Genomic DNA, 20,028 nt, shown 5'->3' with positions numbered 1-20,028 from the left:
TTTTCTTTAGGAGGACTCTAGTGAATGTGGACGTCGTGCAACATATGCCCTGGCATTCCGTTTGATGTTAACTGGTCGTGCCGAACTTCTAATTCAAGCCCTGTCCCTAGTTCCTGCAACCACACGCTATGATACGTTAAATCATCAAGGAGTAACTGCACTTATGATTGCATCAGTTCGCAATGACGATGCAGCTATTCAAACGCTGTTGGATGCCGGAGCAGATCCGAACGTTGAGGTACCATCTGTCGGTTATCCGAACTGTCCTGCTATTCACCCGGAGACACAACACTGGACTGCGGTCACCTTCGCTGCATGTAAAGGCAATTATCAAGCTCTTCGAATACTGTTAGAAAGAGGTGCCCATGTGGAAGGCGGAGCTAGACTTAGCGAGGACAAGTGTACATTGACTCCTCTGCAAGTCGCCGGTGGAGGTGGTGTTGTGGAGGCTGTTTCACTGTTACTTGCACATGGAGCACATGCCTTTCTATCAACGCAGCTTAAGGATTCGCTTTGTTTCTCAGGTAGTGCACAACGTGGTTGCTACAGGTAATTTGAAATTCACATATTACCTTCAGTGTTGTATCAAAGCATTTTTTCGTTATTTCAGTGCAATTTCCGTAGCAGCTGCCCACGGTCAAAGAGTTTCGCTGCGAAAGTTACTATCACATCCTCTAGCCCCTGGCAACCGGGAAGTACTCTCGCTTGAAGAGATGCTCGCTGAAGGGGACAGTACAAGTCGTACCCAACTGGACCGTCAAACAGAAGCCCCACCCACACTGAACAAAACGCAAATTAAAAGTCTTCAAGAGGCCATGTATCATAGTGCTGAAAATAATCATCTAGGTAAGATAAATATTGTGAGTTTCGGGAAGCATCGAGAAAGAAATTTTCGTCTTTCTTTATTAGATATAACCATCGAACTGCGCGCACTCGGAGTTCCATGGACACTACACTGTTGGATGCATGCGTTGGCAGCTGCCCACGAACTAAGACTTGATGCTGTCATTGATCAGTTGTTGCAAGACTTCCTTCAGGTCTGCCCAGATGACTACAGCCAACAGTTCGTTACCGAGTGTTTGCCATTGCTCTTCAACATTTTCCGTTACAGCAAAGTATGCTATTCGATTTTTCCATGTGGTTAACTTATTCAAGCTATATCTTACTTATTATAGAAGGAAGGAACAACACTTCTATTGGCAGATATCTTCAGCACGTGCTTCGGTTGGGAACCAATCAAACAGATCAAAGAACCAGTATTGCAGCCATCAAATGGCTCCAGAATAGATCCCAAGTTTGTTAATAATCCAGAACTAAGCGATGTGACATTTAGGTAAAATATTCCGAAATTCTGTTTTCTGACTGTCTTAACAAAAATATACCTTACAGAGTCGAAAATCGTATCTTCTATGGACACAAGATCGTTCTGGTGACCGCCTCACCACGACTGCAAAGTATGCTTAGTTCTAAACTGAATGAAGGTACCGGTACGCCAACTGTTCAGATTAACGACATTCGTTACCATATATTCGAGGTAAGTTATTCACAAAGTGAGCAATTTAGACATCAGCTATCAACTCTGTTTTCTTACAGTTGGTGATGCAATTCTTGTATAGTGGAGGATGTAACACACTGGATGTGGCTACTGGAGATGTGCTCGAGTTGATGGCTGCGGCCAGCTTTTTCCAACTGGAAGGGCTTCTTCGTTACACCGAAGCGCGTTGTGCTGAGATGATCGATATCGACAACGTCGTGGCGATGTACATACACGCAAAGGTATTTCTTAAGTCACTGATCTTACCAACAATATTCCATTAACCGTGCTGTGCTTAACAGGTATACAATGCTACAAAACTGATGGAATATTGCCAAGGATTTCTACTACAGAACATGGTGGCACTGTTAACCTACGACGATTCTGTTAAACGGTTACTATTTGCCAAGAAGATTCCTAATCACGACGTATTAAATGGTTTACTGGCCACATTACAAACCCGTATCAAGTCTCGCCGAAACGGGGCCAGTACCTCGGCACCACCCACAGGCAATGTATTGAGACCTGTTTCAAGCAATAAAGTTAAATAAATATGTAATAATTGTATTGATCAATGTATTTTATATTTTTTTGTGTAATATCTAAATCAAAATGAATGTTATTATAAATGTACAACTTTTACAGTTGATTAGCCATTTAGTGGTATGTTGAACAATATTTATATAAAAGACAATTAATGTGTACATTTTGTTAAAAAGTAAACGTTGAAGTATACATAAGCGATCGACAGTCACCGCATGAAGACTTTATTGAACGATTTATATGCATTAAACAGTTTTTTGTCTTTGAAATATATCATAACTCAATAAAATACCTTTCTATATAAATACAACAAGTAGATTTATCTATTTAATTGTGTAGTCAGATGACAGGTAGCTTCTACGCATGTTAAAGTACCGATTGATCAGCGTAATCAACTATTCCATTTTTAATCCAAACCATACACTTGAACGTTTGATGATATATAGTATAGTTAGTTCATGGTATTCGTTTATGCGAATTGAAAGATACCACAATTCCAAACCTCAAAATGAATAAGGGAAAGTATTTTGAACCGACCCTGTTGATTAAAGCGCGTTTTTTTAAGCTTCAAAATTTTTCAAAAGTTTTCAGGGTAAAGTATTATAAAGTGTCCCTGTTTGCCAAAACGCCCCCGCTTTTTTTTTAAGCATTCGAGACTTTTCTAAACAAAACACAAGTTTTATCTCTAGCACTATCTTTTCATAAGATATTTTTGCTATGCATATTATCGTTCGCAGTAATCGTTTGCTGGAAAATATGAAAAAACAGAAAATATCATTTGGCAACTTTTCGATGTAATTTTTTTCTTCGACTAATTCATTGATGTACTATTTTTTTCAAAACAGTCACTTTACGAACATTTAAAGAGGCATAATGCATCATTGTTTTGAGACAAAATGCCTCTTATTGTGTGGCATATCACTGATTCCTTGTGAGGCACATTATTCGGCTGCTAGGGCATTATGTCCAAGGCAAGAGAAAAAACTGAAAATGTGATCGTTTTGGATAAAAGTGTTAATACCAATCAGTTCTCATCACTAATAGCGGAATCATTGAAAGTTATGTTCCTCAGTCGTATTGCAATGAAAAACTCGCTTTCTCGGGGGAATATATTAATACATTTAGAATTATCTGTTTTCTTAAGTGGGACATATTATAACACTTTCCCCTATCACTAACACCACCTTATCGTAGAATATTTCTGCTAGGCAAGTTTGGCAGATGTCGTTTACTGGAAAATATGAAAAAACTGAAAATATCCTTGGGCAAATCTTTCATGTATGGTTTTGCTCCGACTAAATAAGCATTTTATCCGCATATAATTTCTAACTATTAGCAGTGCTAATGACTCTATTTACGGTATTAGCATGCAGAGAAACAAAGTCATTTCTTTGATATACTAACTTTTTCATAACAATCACTCTACGGACATTATGCCCCACCCTCGATTCAACAGTATGCTTCGATTTAAAATATCGTATCATAGATTTATAACAATTATTCAAACAAAATTTAGTGTTGGAAGGATAAAAAATGTTGCTTTCCGATTGCTATGTGTTTTTAATGTGGAACACATTTTTGTTTTCTATATAGGGGTTCAAATTAGAAACTCAAGAAAAATACACGTAGAAATGTGGTCAGGTTTTGAACAATTACAGCTCAGTCAATTTTGTATTTGATTGTAAATATTTCTACGAATTGATTTGAATGTTCATAGCCATGTATTTTTAATTATGTATCATTGAAATGTTGATTAATAGCTAGCAGTGTCCTATTTTGTCTGCAAAAAATCTCCGGCATACCAGATTTCCCTGGCATAGTCGACGGTTTTGAAGGAGTAAGCGATATATCAAAGGAAAGGCATCGCTCTGATTGGTCAATCGATGCAAATGCGAAACTTTTGGAAACACGCGAAGCTATAAATATAAGCAAAATAATAGCGTTTCAGTCCTACGCGTAGCATGCTAGAGGTAGGTTGTGGCAAGACAGCAAGGCAAAAAGGCCATAAAACAATTTGAAGCTTTAATTGGTATGCTTTGATCTTGTGTCATGCAAGATCGGATGAAATTCCATGTTTTGTCGTTTCGCCTGAGAAATTGACAACTACCCCAGGGTAAATTTTGAGTGCATAAGACTAATTTCTAATTTATATAAGATGAGCTCGATTGATAATGAGAAAAAGTTCATCGCTGCAATCGAAATCGCAGAATGGTGGAGAAACGCTATAAAAATAACTGCTTGCATCCAAAACTTTAACACAAGCTTGGCGAAGAGAAGCTTAAATATCGATATCCGTATCGCAAGCATGTACAAACATATAATTGCATACATTTGGGCTATTGATGTAATTTCGTCGGCTACAAAACAAATACAAAGCACGACGAATAGAGTCTATATTCCGGGTTCGCATGTTCGGTGTTGGTTCCTAATAAAGATCAATCTAAGCAGACTCTCGTGCATTTGCGGATTCAAAAGTGTGACGATGAATTGAAAATGTCGATCATTAGAAATTTTGGTTGCCTTGTTCCACATAAATGGCTCGAACAACCCCATGGGGCTGATCCTTGTAGTTTTATCAATTAATTTTTATCACTTCTACTAGAATTATTGAAAATTTTGTTCCTCAGCCGTATTGCAATGAAAAAGTAGTTTGGAAGCTGTACTCTCACTACGATACTATTTCGGATGCTACATTCACTTCACACTAAATTCTTGTTTTGCTGTTGGTTGAAATCACAAGTTTATTTTTGTTTTATTCCGATTGAATTCACGTGTGATTCAAACGAAATGGAAATAAAGTTGTGTTGTAAACTTTAAATCGCGTGAGAAGTGTTCAACGTGTTGCAGTTGGAATATTTTCTGTAACAGATATGAGAACTTTGCTATCGTTTCGGAACGTAGTGAAACGTTTTGAAAAATCGCGGCGAATAGTCGAGTGGGTGGTAGTAGTGAGCTATACTTATTTCCAATGTATAGCAAATTTACACAGGATTTTGAAAAATGTTGTTCTAGCCTGTATATATGTTCCTTTTCCAACTGTCACCATTTAGCAACAAACCAGCTATCGCAAATAAAACTTCATCAAGACAAAAACTATCTCAACAACAGATGAACTGTCAATTTCCCGCATGTTTCATTTTCTTCGTATATAGAGAAACGAAATTGAATTCAACAGAATCTAATATACTGAGTCAAATTCATTGATGTTGAATAAAATATCTCGTTCTCGAATCAAATTCTAGAGAATTTTAATTCTAAAATATTGTCATTTGTTCTGGTGACACTGTCCTACCTTTCAGAGATGAACGAGCTGGGCGCCCTGGACCGGAAGAGAAGTGAAAACGTCAGAACGAGAGAACTGAAGTTAGAACGGAGTAATTTGCAGCTCTTACATAGCGAGCGACTATTCATATATTTAAGTGCAGCTATCAATTTCTAGTTATACGTTTGATCTAACGGTTATGTTGACCGTTTTACGGAATACGGTAGTACGTATATGAATTTGAATTCTCTAATTAGCATCACGAATACTGATAAGCATCTATCACAAGTGAGGTTATGTGTGGCTTCCTTCAGTGCATTTTCATGTTTTTCCTTTTCTTGTTGAAGGTCGGACGGCGTGCTTAAATAAATTGAATTGGCCATTAGGCTATTAAGACGCCTTCCCACGTAGGAGCCACTCTAGTTGAACAAATTATTTACTCGATAGAAGGTAGGGCTCGACATTAGTTAATTACACGTGAATTATTGAATTCTACTGTTGAATTATTGGCTCATCTTTAGGAGGCCGTCATCGATACAAGTTTACCGCGAATAGGGAGATTTATCGTTCGGATAGTTGAACAGGGGAAGACTCAATGTAAGTCGTTAGTTGAACTTCGCAACACTTGTTATTATAAACTGACTAATCTAATATAATCCATTTTAGCTTTGAGCTGTTACACAAGAACCGCTGCAAAGAATCTCCTACGTCCGAACTCTTCCCTAAACAGTCATTAAATCAATATTGCTACTAGTTGATTTTGAGATAATAACAATGCAAAGCATAATATAAACGAACGCGTTCAAAGAAGTAATAAGTTGCGAAACAGTTGATGGTTTTTAACTGTCTGCACTGTTGAAATCTTTCAAATTTTGTAATACTATAGTAGGTAAGATATATTACGAATTATGCATGAAAAAAAAAATCAATTGCATTCATTTCAGAAAACGGTTTCACTGTAAATTTATTGAAAATTATTGAACGAAAGGATGTACAAGAGTTAATACCACAGGTAATGTAAATTCCGCACCCATACTTGGCTGAGCGTGCAAAATGCATTGATGGCATTGAAAATTAATAAGCTTAATAACCTTAATAAGCTAACCAAAGTTCAAATGAAAAAAATTATTTTATCCAGAATTTACCACTTTTGAATGAATGCATACAATCTCGTATAACCGACTTAACAAGAGCAGTTAAAGTAGAAAACAAATGATGAAAACATATTTTTAAAAAAGTGTAATTTTATTGCATATAAATTTAACTCAAAATGTTTAATTTTTTATATCAAGTATTTATGCTTCTTTCAACAATAGAGATTTTTAATTTAGAAAAAAAGTGTTCATAATAATCAATATTCATTTCAAAGAAAAAATTGGTGAATTTCAACAAATCTATTATTGAATCTACACTAAAGATGGGCAAAACAGTTCATTTCAAAGAACCGTTCAGTGATGCAGAGTTCTATTAAAATAACTAGTTCTCGACAGCCGTTCGTTCATTCTTTTCTTAGTTAATTTACCTGTTGAATGACTAACCAAGATCTCAATTAGAACTGATGTTTCGTAGACTCAAAAAGGATTGCGCGAGCAAAAAAACGATCCACAGATTTGAATTGAAGAACTACCGTTCTCAAAAAAAAGAACTATTGATCATTCATTCTTTCAAAAGAACTAGTTCTTTTGAACCGTTCGCGAACGAATTGCCCATCTCTAATCTACACACAATCATACGGAAGCCTTATTGTAGAAAAAAAACTTATTTGCTTTGATTCAGATAACAATTGTTTTTGATTCCAAGTGAAAAAAATGTTAATGTTAAAATTAATTGTATTCGTTTCTATGCGTGTAGAAACGAAAATTATTTGCTATGAGGTAAATATCAAATATATTTGAATCAAACGGAAATGAAAACAGGCTGATTCAAAACAAAATATCTTTGAATTCAATGCGCGATATATTGCATTTTAAAATACCCTTTTCTGCGTTGCATGAATATCAATATTCTAGTTTAAAATAAGCATATTTTGTTTGAATCGTTTTGTCGTCTCAAGCAGCCGGAATTTTCCTGCGTGAACATATTAGTTCTACACTCTGATAAACAATGAAAGATATTTCACATTATTATTGTGCGATTTTTATTCTCAAACTACATTGTTAAGACTGTGATGCTTGTTTAATTTCCATTTTAAAATCTGCATCTTCAAATCGGCCGAAGTTTGAGTTAGAACTTATTGATTTCCAAATTAATTCAAGTACCCATAAAAATGCTATCAAAAACTCCCATAACAGACACGGAAATGTCCGCTGTATTTGAAATTCCGATGACAGCCAACGGAGAGTAAACTTCGGCTGATGCAGCTGGGTCCGACAGATATCTATAGCGGCCCTTACACGAGCATTAAAAATGTCATTTTCAATGATCACTAAGTAATGATATTCCAAATTTGCATGGAAAACTCTTCATTACTGCACCTTACACGTTCATTAAAATGACATTATTTTTTAATTGATGACAATTTTAATGATCGTGTAAGGTCCGCTTATGAAATTTTGTTTGGCTACACTGCCAATCGGTTGGTAAACGGTTTTCATGAGAAGTGAAAAAACTGAGAGCTGTCACTTCGTGAACCAAACATTAAATTTTATCAATTTTGATCAAATAAATCATTGCGCGATATTTAAGAAAATATTGCAAATATTTATCAAAAAACGTGCTCACCGCATTAAGATATTTTCAAATAGATAAATGCAAATATGGTTAAAAAGTGGAAAGTGTTTTCATTTTGATTGTTTTCAAGTAACCATCGGAATATTAGAAAATCCGGAAGCTGTTGATACAGGTAAAATATATTCGTGCTTCGTTATCAACAAAGCGTTTTGCTCTATCGTTTCCAAAGGAAACAGATACACGAAACCGATTCGGAAATAACATTGGCGAATTTCGAACTGCCAATCAAAATTCTATGAACAAGGACGAACAGGCCAAACCCGACGACGATTCCAGGTAGGTAGAACGAACTGAAAATAAACGACAAACTTCACATTAGCAGCACAATTAGCACGCACTGAATTTGCAAATCATCTCAGATCAACCTTACGATGTTTCTCTACGCTGTGAAGATTCACAAAGTGACGGATAAAAATATTGATATTGTTGAATTTTGCGTAGCGCCTATTCTTTGTTTAATAAAAAAACCTTCCCAGAAAACTAAGAGATGTATGTTCGCTAGACATTTCGCAAATCACTCAGTGTTATCCCCAACCTTTTGACAACGATTTTAATTGACAACAGTAAACAAGGGCATTTTGATCATAGCTATCATTTCGATTGTCTACGGGATCGTTGATCTTTCAAGGATAAACGTCGCGAAGATCAGTTATAGCGGAAAGTATTCTAGCGGCAAGATGGATCAACTATGGTCTTTGTCTGTCGATAATACAACACAAACAAATAAAAATATTTCAGCTCCACCGCATAATTATTTGGATAACTGTAGCTTGATTTGCGAGTATGGTTTTCGAATTATTGTTTTTTGCTTGATGCTTCTGGCCTAAAACTTTTTTTTTCACGTTTCTAGTAGCGAGCTTTAGTTATTATTTATTTAAAAGTTTGGTTTTTGCTCTTGTTAATGGCAAATTCAAATTCAAAGAGATTTCCTCGCACAATATTGAAAATTCCCTCTCAGCAGAAAAAAGTGCCCTGAAATGATTTGCAATCAGTATCTCCCAAATATGACAACATTATCAGACACTACTCATTCTCAACCACCATGTAGAATCGGTGCAGAATCGTCGTCAAACGGTGATAAGCATACTGAACAAGCATTGTCCGTAAAAGTAACCGGTAAGCAAAGCTGCAACCTAAACGAGGACAAGTCGGACCAAAACACCGCGCTAGCAGCATCACCTAAAGTGGTTGAAAATTGTTCCAAAGGCAACCCGTCAAGCTCCACGTTAGGTACGGTGGAACGATCTTCAGTAACATCAATCGCTCCAGGATCACACGTAACCGATTCCGGAGATATGAAACGGGCTTCAGCAAAAAAGCTTATAGAGCGGTACTTTTATCAGTTGATCGACGGTTGTGGTAATCCGAAATGCAGCAACAAGTACTGTGCCTCTAGTGGCAAGGTAGAAAAACTTAGTCCAAACGCTGCTGCCGCTCGTGCTATTCAGCTGTTTACCCAGGAAGCTGAACTATGTGACACGCATCCATCGAAGGTGCCAAAAACAATGACGAACGCTTCTACCTCTGGAGGAGCTGCGGAAGATGCAAATAGTAGTGGGCACCTTTCTGCTGCTAGCTCTTCCGGATCCAGTTCCGGATTAGATGATTCCACCGCCAGTACGGAAACAGGTACTGCTTGGGGACTGTTGGGTAGGACTGTAGACATGGAGGAAGTAAACGACAGGTACGTTTTCTACAAGTAATTTCAGAGCATCTTTGTAAACCAACCATTTTTGTTGCTTTGCGCTTGCATACCACCTACAGGTTATTAACTATTAGCAATCGAAATCAATTCATTGTCACAAATTTTCTTTCAGCTCTAATCAGGACATTGATTCAATGGATGAAGAAGAGCAGTTGAGCGGAAGGAAAAATCATAATCATCCCTACGAAGGGGGAGGTGGCGAGGGCAGCACACACAACTATACTCTTCGTAGTTTCACCACCAGTCAGGGTAACAGCAAAAGTGATCTGGCCGACAACGGTTCCTCAAGTAGTAGCGCCAGGAAAACACCGAGCAGCAGTAGTTCAAACGAATGCACTCACAAAAAACACGATCCTCTTCCACTGGAATATTTAGACGAAGCGATGCTTCTAGACTTAACGAAAATATGCGAGCGAGAATGCTCGGATGCTCCATTGATCCGAAAGTTAGGTGCCATTTTTTCCTCCTACCGATCGATAGCATTAAGCTTCCAACAAAAACCTTGCTCAAGTATCGATGTCATGCTCGAGAAAGCACCAAAAGATTTGAAAAATCTGAAAAAAGAAGACCTGCGAACACTTGAAGGCGATCTAGATAAGGATGAAGACAGTTCGGCGGAGAAAATACCGGAGATTAGGGAAAAACATCACACAACTATCGACTTAGTTAGTTTACGTCGGGCAATGAAAACCCTGTACGAAAAGAAAAGTTCCGTATTTGGTCCAATCAATAATGCCTTACAGTCAGCCGGGGAAGCTCTCAGTATTGACCTGCGAGTATTGCTAACCCAAAAGGATGACATCGAAGAAGTTGTGACTGTTTTTGTGATTATTTTCGAAGTGCTGCTAATCGGAACGGCAGAGTTCTTAGAAGTTTCACTTCCACGCATTTGTGATGCACTCTGCCACTTACCCGTATGGGCACAGGCAAGATTAGCCCATATCTGGTCGGTGCACTGCAAAGAAAGCATTCAACCATTGCTTCAATTGCTGCAACAGTTGATCACGATTTCCACGCTTTCGTTGAACTACTACCGGGATGTGAAAATTCACGACAATGAGATTGTTTGCAATGCCACGAAAGTTATGAAGGTAAGTCAGTTTTAGTATTATGAATAGCAAATACAGTTAAGCAATACAAATAACCCGATGTCCAACCCCTATCTTACCCGACAGATCGTGTTCTATGCAAACATCCTAGCCGGTGACGTGGAGCCGAAACACTTCCGGGAAGCCGATCTTGGTGACATTGCTCCACCGACTTATCTTTCGCTTATCCCGGAAGATGACGAACCGCAGTTGTACACTAGCAAGGAGAAGAAAGCCAAACAACAACGGCTGGAAGATCCGCTGGCCACGGAGTTGGACGTAAACATATTGGACTGCCGGAAACCAAGTGTTCCGTACGAGGAGTTCTACAACGAACCACTGTGTGATGTAATTGAAATGGACCATGACTATCTTAGTTACAAGAATACTACCTCAGAGGGGGCATTTTTCCCAGAATCGACGAAGAAGTTCAGCTTCATGTTGTACTCGTTCATACTGACTCCAGCCACAAAAACACTGGCACTGTACTACGACTCTCGGATTCGGATGTACTCTGAGCGAAGGTTGAGTTTTCTGCATCAACAGTTGGGTGGCGGATTACAGAGCGTGAATCCGTTCCTGAAGTTGAAAATTCGACGAGATCATATCATTGACGATGCTTTGGTTGAGTTGGAAATGATAGCCATGTCGAACCCAAAGGATCTAAAGAAACAGCTGGTGGTCGAGTTTTCCGGGGAGCAGGGTATTGACGAGGGTGGTGTATCGAAGGAGTTCTTCCAGTTGATTATCGAAGAGATATTCAACCCAGACTACGGCATGTTCATCAACAATGAAGACACGAACATGGTGTGGTTCAATTCGACGTCATTTGAAAATGAGGCACAATTCACGCTCATCGGAATTGTACTAGGATTGGCCATCTATAATAATATAATCCTAGCAGTTCATTTTCCTATGGTAGTGTATCGAAAACTGATGGGAATGAAGGGTTCGTTTGCGGATTTATGTGATTGGAATCCGGTAAGTTAGTAATTAGTCCGTTGAATCATGCGCAATCGTCTGACACTTTTCCTGTAGATTCTGTACAATAGTTTGAAATCGATGCTGGATCATCAGGATAACGACATGGAAGATGTGTTTATGCAAACTTTCAAAATTTGCTACAAAGATGTGTTCGGCAACACACTGGATCACGAACTGAAACCGGACGGAGATAGCATCTTTGTGAATCAGGATAACAAACAGGAGTTCGTTGAACTGTACACCGACTTTTTGCTCAATCAGAGTATCGAAAAACAGTTCAAAGCTTTCAAGCGCGGTTTCCAGATGGTAACCGATGAAAGTCCCCTGCATTTACTATTTCGACCGGAAGAAATCGAGCTGATCGTTTGTGGTAGTAAAGAGTTTGATTTCAATGAACTAGAACAGTCTACTGAGTACGAGGGAGGTTTCACAGCTGAATCACAGACTATAAAAGATTTTTGGGATATTGTGCATGGACTCTCGATGGAATCCAAACAGAAGCTGCTGCAGTTCACCACGGGTATGCTCATTCTAATTGGTTTGTCTTGTCGGTTTGATTGAGAAACTTTCTCCGCAGGTTCCGATCGGGTTCCAGTCGGTGGGTTGAGTCGGCTAAAATTAGTGATCGCCCGAAATGGACCAGACTGCGACCGACTGCCGACGAGTCATACATGTTTTAATGTATTGCTGCTGCCCGAGTACGATAGCAGAGAGAAGTTAGAGGAACGTCTGCTGAAAGCCATCAATTATTCCAAGGGATTCGGAATGCTGTAAAGTTGAACAGACTATTTCGTATTATTCGGAAGCCTACAAATGTACGAAACAAACGCTTGGAACTAAGCTTTTTCGAGAAGTGAATTGTGAACGAAACAAAAAATTTACATTGTGAGATTGTCTGTAGAAACTGCATACATTTTTTTTATCATTTGGTTTCCAAGATCTCGTAAAGCTGTTTCTATACGCTCTGCGATATATTTTAGTTCGTTACGTGAACATTGTGCGCGTCGGAATGAAATGCTCGCCTTCGAAAGGCACTATCGTACAGAACTGTTTGGTTTTTTTTCTCGATTTTATAAAAATGATAATACGCTGTACATTCTTATCCTTTTTCCACCAATATATTCTCTTTTCCACAGGTAAACAAATACATATTCGAACCTTGTGACCGAGCCATGAACACAATACACTGTTTTTACTTATGATGTTATCAGCCTTCTGTTGTCTGTGAAAATAATGCTTCTTGATTAGCACTGAGTTATTTCGTCCTCCGAGATTGTTATAGTAATATCCATATCGGGAAGGGTGTAGTAATTGTTTATACAAAAGGAGTCGCATCCATTATGGATGAGATATGACGAGAAACGTTAATTCTTTAACATATACTTCTTGCATCTAAGAGGTTACTAAGAAGGTTATTCTTATGTACTTGGTGTGATTCGCTCAACTGCCGTTCTACGCGTAATTGTCCCAAATCCAATAAGATTTCCTATGTGTATGGACAGAGGTATGGAATGGCATTATATATATATATATATATATATATATATATATATATATATATATATATATATATATATATATATATATATATATATATATATATATATATATATATATATATATATATATATATATATATATATATATATATATATATATATATATATATAGAGAGAGAGAGAGAGAGAGAGAGAGAGAGAAAGGAATGTTTACTTCATGGTTGTCAAATTTTCTCATCTAATACAACTGACGATATTCAGCACTTCCACACAAATAATAAGAAAAAATAATTTTAGTAATCATCATTACTCGTGTCATTACTGAACTCGCAGATCTGACACGATCATTAAAAGTGTCATTACTTTTTAGTAATGACACTTTTAATGATCGTGTAAGGGTCGCTATTACGCAAATTGAAACGAGAGCGAAATGCAAATCAGCGCAAATTGCTTCGACGACGTAATGCTTCCAACGTTGCTAACTTTCATCGATCTGATAATGCTTATCGTGCTCTTAATTCTTAACGTTTTCTACAAGTAATTTCAGAGCATCTTTGTAAACCAACCATTTTTGTTGCTTTGCGCTTGCATACCACCTACAGGTTATTAACTATTAACAATCGAAATCAATTCATTGTCACAAATTTTCTTTCAGCTCTAATCAGGACATTGATTCAATGGATGAAGAAGAGCAGTTGAGCGGAAGGAAAAATCATAATCATCCCTACGAAGGGGGAGGTGGCGAGGGCAGCACACACAACTATACTCTTCGTAGTTTCACCACCAGTCAGGGTAACAGCAAAAGTGATCTGGCCGACAACGGTTCCTCAAGTAGTAGCGCCAGGAAAACACCGAGCAGCAGTAGTTCAAACGAATGCACTCACAAAAAACACGATCCTCTTCCACTGGAATATTTAGACGAAGCGATGCTTCTAGACTTAACGAAAATATGCGAGCGAGAATGCTCGGATGCTCCATTGATCCGAAAGTTAGGTGCCATTTTTTCCTCCTACCGATCGATAGCATTAAGCTTCCAACAAAAACCTTGCTCAAGTATCGATGTCATGCTCGAGAAAGCACCAAAAGATTTGAAAAATCTGAAAAAAGAAGACCTGCGAACACTTGAAGGCGATCTAGATAAGGATGAAGACAGTTCGGCGGAGAAAATACCGGAGATTAGGGAAAAACATCACACAACTATCGACTTAGTTAGTTTACGTCGGGCAATGAAAACCCTGTACGAAAAGAAAAGTTCCGTATTTGGTCCAATCAATAATTCCTTACAGTCAGCCGGGGAAGCTCTCAGTATTGACCTGCGAGTATTGCTAACCCAAAAGGATGACATCGAAGAAGTTGTGACTGTTTTTGTGATTATTTTCGAAGTGCTGCTAATCGGAACGGCAGAATTCTTAGAAGTTTCACTTCCACGCATTTGTGATGCACTCTGCCACTTACCCGTATGGGCACAGGCAAGATTAGCCCATATCTGGTCGGTGCACTGCAAAGAAAGCATTCAACCATTGCTTCAATTGCTGCAACAGTTGATCACGATTTCCACGCTTTCGTTGAACTACTACCGGGATGTGAAAATTCACGACAATGAGATTGTTTGCAATGCCACGAAAGTTATGAAGGTAAGTCAGTTTTAGTATTATGAATAGCAAATACAGTTAAGCAATACAAATAACCCGATGTCCAACCCCTATCTTACCCGACAGATCGTGTTCTATGCAAACATCCTAGCCGGTGACGTTGAGTCGAAACACTTCCGGGATGCCGATCTTGGTGACATTGCTCCACCGACTTACCTTTCGCTTATCCCGGAAGATGACGAACCGCAGTTGTACACTAGCAAAGAGAAAAAAGCCAAACAGCAACGGCTGGAAGATCCGCTGGCCACGGAGTTGGACGTAAACATATTGGACTGCCGGAAACCAAGTGTTCCGTACGAGGAGTTCTACAACGAACCACTGTGTGATGTAATTGAAATGGACCATGACTATCTTAGTTACAAGAATACTACCTCAGAGGGGGCATTTTCCCCAGAATCGACGAAGAAGTTCAGCTTCATGTTGTACTCGTTCATACTGACTCCAGCCACAAAAACACTGGCACTGTACTACGACTCTCGGATTCGGATGTACTCGGAGCGAAGTTTGAGTTTTCTGCATCAACAGTTGGGTGGCGGATTACAGAGCGTGAATCTGTTCCTGAAGTTGAAAATTCGACGAGATCACATCATTGATGATGCTTTGGTTGAGTTGGAAATGATAGCCATGTCGAACCCAAAGGATCTAAAGAAACAGCTGGTGGTCGAGTTTTCCGGGGAGCAGGGTATTGACGAGGGTGGTGTATCGAAGGAGTTCTTCCAGTTGATTATCGAAGAGATATTCAACCCAGACTACGGCATGTTCATCAACAATGAAGACACGAACATGGTGTGGTTCAATTCGACGTCATTTGAAAATGAGGCACAATTCACGCTCATCGGAATTGTACTAGGATTGGCCATCTATAATAATATAATCCTAGCAGTTCATTTTCCTATGGTAGTGTATCGAAAACTGATGGGAATGAAGGGTTCGTTTGCGGATTTATGTGATTGGAATCCGGTAAGTTAGTAATTAGTCCGTTGAATCATGCGCAATCGTTTGACACTTTTCCTGTAGATTCTGTACAATAGTTTGAAATCGATGTTGGATCATCAGGATAACGACATGGAAGATGTGTTTATGCAAACTTTCAAAATTTGCTACAAAGATGTGTTCGGCAACACACTGGATCACGAACTGAAACCGGACGGAGATAGCATCTTTGTTAATCAGGATAACAAACAGGAGTTCGTTGAACTGTACACCGACTTTTTGCTCAATCAGAGTATCGAAAAACAGTTCAAAGCTTTCAAGCGCGGTTTCCAGATGGTAACCGATGAAAGTCCACTGCATTTACTATTTCGACCGGAAGAAATCGAGCTGATCGTTTGTGGTAGTAAAGAGTTTGATTTCAATGAACTAGAACAGTCTACTGAGTACGAGGGAGGTTTCACAGCTGAATCACAGACTATAAAAGATTTTTGGGATATTGTGCATGGACTCTCGATGGAATCCAAACAGAAGCTGCTGCAGTTCACCACGGGTATGCTCATTCCAATTGGTTTGTCTTGTCGGTTTGATTGAGAAACTTTCTCTACAGGTTCCGATCGGGTTCCAGTCGGTGGGTTGAGTCGGCTAAAATTAGTGATCGCCCGAAATGGACCAGACTGCGACCGACTGCCGACGAGTCATACATGTTTTAATGTATTGCTGCTGCCCGAGTACGATAGCAGAGAGAAGTTAGAGGAACGTCTGCTGAAAGCCATCAATTATTCCAAGGGATTCGGAATGCTGTAAAGTTGAACAGACTATTTCGTATTATTCGGAAGCCTACAAATGTACGAAACAAACGCTTGGAACTAAGCTTTTTCGAGAAGTGAATTGTGAACGAAACAAAAAATTTACATTGTGAGATTGTCTGTAGAAACTGCATACATTTTTTTTATCATTTGGTTTCCAAGATCTCGTAAAGCTGCTTCTATACGCTCTGCGATATATTTTAGTTCGTTACGTGAACATCGTGCGCGTCGGAATGAAATGCTCGCCTTCGAAAGGCACTATCGTACAGAACTGTTTGGTTTTTTTTCTCGATTTTATAAAAATGATAATACGCTGTACATTCTTATCCTTTTTCCACCAATATATTCTCTTTTCCACAGGTAAACAAATACATATTCGAACCTTGTGACCGAGCCATGAACACAATACACTGTTTTTACTTATGATGTTATCAGCCTTCTGTTGTCTGTGAAAATAATGCTTCTTGATTAGCACTGAGTTATTTCGTCCTCCGAGATTGTTATAGTAATATCCATATCGGGAAGGGTTTAGTAATTGTTTATACAAAAGGAGTCGCATCCATTATGGATCAGATGTGACGAGAAACGTTAATTCTTTAACATATACTTCTTGTATCTAAGAGGTGACTAAGAAGGTTATTCTTATGTACTTGATGTGATTCGCCCAACTGCCGTTCTACGCGTAATTGTCCCAAATCCTATAAAATTTCCTATGTGTATGGACAGTTAGACTTGGAATGGCATTATATATATATATATATATATATATATATATATATATATATATATATATATATATATATATATATATATATATATATATATATATATATATATATATATATATATATATATATATACATATATATATATATATATATATATATATATATATATATATATATATATATATATATATATATATATATATATATATATATATATATATATATATATATATATATATATATATATATATATATATATATATATATATATATATATATATATATATATATATATATATATATATATATACTATATATATACTAGCTGACCCGTCGAACTTCGTCTCGACCAAAAAAGCTTTCTTGAATTCTCTGTAAACTTTTCAAATGGTCGTAACTTTGTTTATCTTCTCTTCTGTCGAATACGAAGCCGTTCCTTAGTTTACAGGATCGGAATAACGGTTTCTCTTATTCAATTTTCCAATGGCTGCCCTCGTAACTGGGTCGTCATTGCATTTGCAGACGCAATAGGACTTTTCAACCCGAATGTTAAATCTAAATATACTGTTTTTTAACTTGATAATGAACAATGAATTCATTAAAAAATACTCACACACACAAATTTTGAATTTTACATGTGATGTAATCCCACATATGATGTAATTCATTTAGATTTAATTTGTCAAATGAAGGAAAATTCCATTTGTAATGACTTAATGCTGGATGAGCCTGAATTTTACTGGTTCCGAATGATATTTCTATTCGGCTAGCAAGTGCAACTGCTTGAATTTATGTGTAAGAAAAGCTGATGCGTGCTTCCATGGCTCAGTCTATTAATGGACGTGCTTTGCGATCCAATGATTCTCGGATCAAGTCGCCGCTCTCACTGTCAGTATTTTTCTTTTATTTCATTGAATTTCATGTACATGTTCTTGAACGTATTTACGTGAAATGCGACACTCCATTTATGTACATCGATAAGAGACCAGAGAATCAATGTGCAAAAAGTGCAATACTTCTGTTACAGCGAAGCGAAAATAAGCAGTCAGTGTACCAGTACTCGTATTATCATTTGTGCCAATGTATTGAACAGGAACAGCAGATCTCATAAATAATGGTTTTAAGGTATCACTATACAGACTATTCTCGATAAATTCGTAGCAATGGAAAAAAGTTTAAGTCATAGAACGAATCTTAAGTTAAACTCAAAAACAGTTCTGACTGTCTTCTTTTGAATGTTCAGTAATTGCTCTAAAACATCCAACTTTTTTTTACACATTGCATGTGACCGATTTGGCCTGGTAGCTTGTGGGTAATATAAATTGTTACTAATATTCACTACCTGCTACTCCGTCTATTGAAAAGATAAGCCCGAGTTTCATTCGTAACCGAATGTTCGAAGTGAGCACACGCGTTTTTTTAACAATCGACATCGGTAAGACGAAGGTGCCTATCACAGCAGAGGCTGTAGTATAGGCATTAAATAAAAGTGATAAAAAGTAGCATCCCCGCAAGTGAGTTCTGTCTGTGCACCGGTATTGTATCGGTATCGACAGTAGACGCTATTGTGCTATCCTCGGGCAGCAGTTATTTCTATTGTTTGCTACCCGCATCGCAGCAGCCAAATCCTGAGTCAAGGTCACGCTGAAGCACAACGAAGGAGTGAAGGAGCAACTCACCTAACAGCTTACCGTGACATACTGTTAAGTATTTTCTCAAACTTTTTCTTTCAACTTTTACTATTCATATATTTTCTTTTCATTTTATTTCTTTCTTTCTCATTTCAAGTGTGGGAGACTTCTTTACTCCCGCACTTTAAATATGAATATTGATGACAGTGGGGGTGTCTCGGAGGAGGGCGAAGCTGAACGAATGAACGAAGAACATTTAGAGGCTGAGTTTGCTTCCGAGATGCCATCTACCCCTCCTATACCATCTCCCCCTCCGATACCATCTCCCCCTCCGATACCATCTCCCTCTCCGATGCCATCTCCCTCTCCGATGCCTCCATCTCCCTCTAAGATATTGCCTGCTCTCCAAAAAGTTTACCAAGACGATGGCTCGGGGGGTCCGTGGGTGGTATACTTCCGGCCCAAATTAAAGTCTCTCAGAGTTTTAAATATTGCTCGGGACCTGGAAAAACATTACTCGGCAATAAAAACAATAGATAAGGTTTCGCCAAACAAGTTACGCGTTGTTGTGTCCGACCTGAAGCAAGCAAACGAGATTGCTACCAGCGAGTTGTTCACGAAGGAGTACCGCGTGTACGTCCCGTCTCATGTGGTGGAGATCGACGGTGTGGTCCGTGACGAAAGTCTGACAATCGAAGATCTGATGAAGGACGGGGTAGGCCGTTTCAAAAACCCCGACCTTCAACCAGTGAAAATTTTTGCAAGCAATTGCACTCCAAATCGATAGATGGTAAATTTTACCAATCGGACTCATTTCGCGTGACTTTTGCCGGATCTGCACTTCCAAATTATTTGGTAGTGAGTGGAGTTCGTCTACCTGTTCGGCTGTATGTACCGCGGGTAATGCATTGTACAAGCTGCAAACAGCTAGGT

The 20,028-nt window shown here is 38.3% G+C and overlaps 3 protein-coding genes across 5 annotated transcripts in view; all 3 read left to right on the top strand.

Moving 5' to 3' along the window:
* The window catches only part of LOC131434802 (ankyrin repeat and BTB/POZ domain-containing protein 2), a 257,444-nt gene extending 255,086 nt beyond the window's left edge, over positions 1–2,358 (top strand). Inside the window, exons 4-10 of one of the 2 annotated variants that reach the window (XM_058601960.1) lie at positions 11–549; positions 611–846; positions 910–1,115; positions 1,176–1,333; positions 1,390–1,534; positions 1,594–1,776; positions 1,837–2,358. In XM_058601960.1, coding sequence (XP_058457943.1) covers positions 11–549; positions 611–846; positions 910–1,115; positions 1,176–1,333; positions 1,390–1,534; positions 1,594–1,776; positions 1,837–2,085 — 1,716 coding nt within the window. In that variant the 3' untranslated portion in view covers positions 2,086–2,358. The remainder of the gene's footprint in view (positions 1–10; positions 550–610; positions 847–909; positions 1,116–1,175; positions 1,334–1,389; positions 1,535–1,593; positions 1,777–1,836) is intronic. The other variant, XM_058601961.1, reaches the window with a different exon arrangement.
* A 5,587-nt stretch (positions 2,359–7,945) lies between these two features.
* Positions 7,946–13,028, top strand: LOC131435916 (ubiquitin-protein ligase E3A-like). Of its 2 annotated transcripts, XM_058604203.1 has the most exons (7): positions 7,946–8,181; positions 8,239–8,345; positions 9,118–9,753; positions 9,887–10,865; positions 10,950–11,843; positions 11,901–12,366; positions 12,424–13,028. In XM_058604203.1, exons 2-7 carry the CDS (start codon positions 8,305–8,307, stop codon positions 12,618–12,620), a joined length of 3,213 nt encoding a protein of 1,070 aa, XP_058460186.1. In that variant the 5' UTR covers positions 7,946–8,181; positions 8,239–8,304; the 3' UTR covers positions 12,621–13,028. The 2 variants fall into 2 exon arrangements, with proteins under 2 accessions (XP_058460186.1, XP_058460187.1); XM_058604204.1 differs by lacking the exon at positions 9,118–9,753 and having other exon boundaries at positions 7,946–8,345.
* Positions 13,029–13,755: 727 nt separating this feature from the next.
* Positions 13,756–17,142, top strand: LOC131436527 (ubiquitin-protein ligase E3A-like). The gene is made up of 5 exons (XM_058605276.1): positions 13,756–13,947; positions 14,001–14,979; positions 15,064–15,957; positions 16,015–16,480; positions 16,538–17,142. Exons 2-5 carry the CDS (start codon positions 14,023–14,025, stop codon positions 16,732–16,734), a joined length of 2,514 nt encoding a protein of 837 aa, XP_058461259.1. The 5' UTR covers positions 13,756–13,947; positions 14,001–14,022; the 3' UTR covers positions 16,735–17,142.
* The last annotated feature ends 2,886 nt before the right edge of the window (positions 17,143–20,028 follow it).

Source organism: Malaya genurostris, chromosome 3, assembly GCF_030247185.1.
Source record: "Malaya genurostris strain Urasoe2022 chromosome 3, Malgen_1.1, whole genome shotgun sequence".
Classification (NCBI taxonomy): domain Eukaryota; kingdom Metazoa; phylum Arthropoda; class Insecta; order Diptera; family Culicidae; genus Malaya; species Malaya genurostris.
The sequence above is the reverse complement of the archived record's forward strand: the minus strand, read 5'-3'. Positions and strand labels throughout refer to the sequence as shown.

Coding starts and splice junctions, on each gene's coding strand:
- LOC131435916 (XM_058604203.1), top strand. CDS start 8,305: ATGAACAAGGACGAACAGGCCAAACCCGACGACGATTCCAG. Junction 8,346..9,117: donor AAACCCGACGACGATTCCAG/GTAGGTAGAACG, acceptor ACCACCATGTAG/AATCGGTGCAGAATCGTCGT. Junction 12,367..12,423: donor GCTGCTGCAGTTCACCACGG/GTATGCTCATTC, acceptor CTTTCTCCGCAG/GTTCCGATCGGGTTCCAGTC.
- LOC131436527 (XM_058605276.1), top strand. CDS start 14,023: ATGGATGAAGAAGAGCAGTTGAGCGGAAGGAAAAATCATAATCATCCC. Junction 15,958..16,014: donor ATTTATGTGATTGGAATCCG/GTAAGTTAGTAA, acceptor CTTTTCCTGTAG/ATTCTGTACAATAGTTTGAA. Junction 16,481..16,537: donor GCTGCTGCAGTTCACCACGG/GTATGCTCATTC, acceptor CTTTCTCTACAG/GTTCCGATCGGGTTCCAGTC.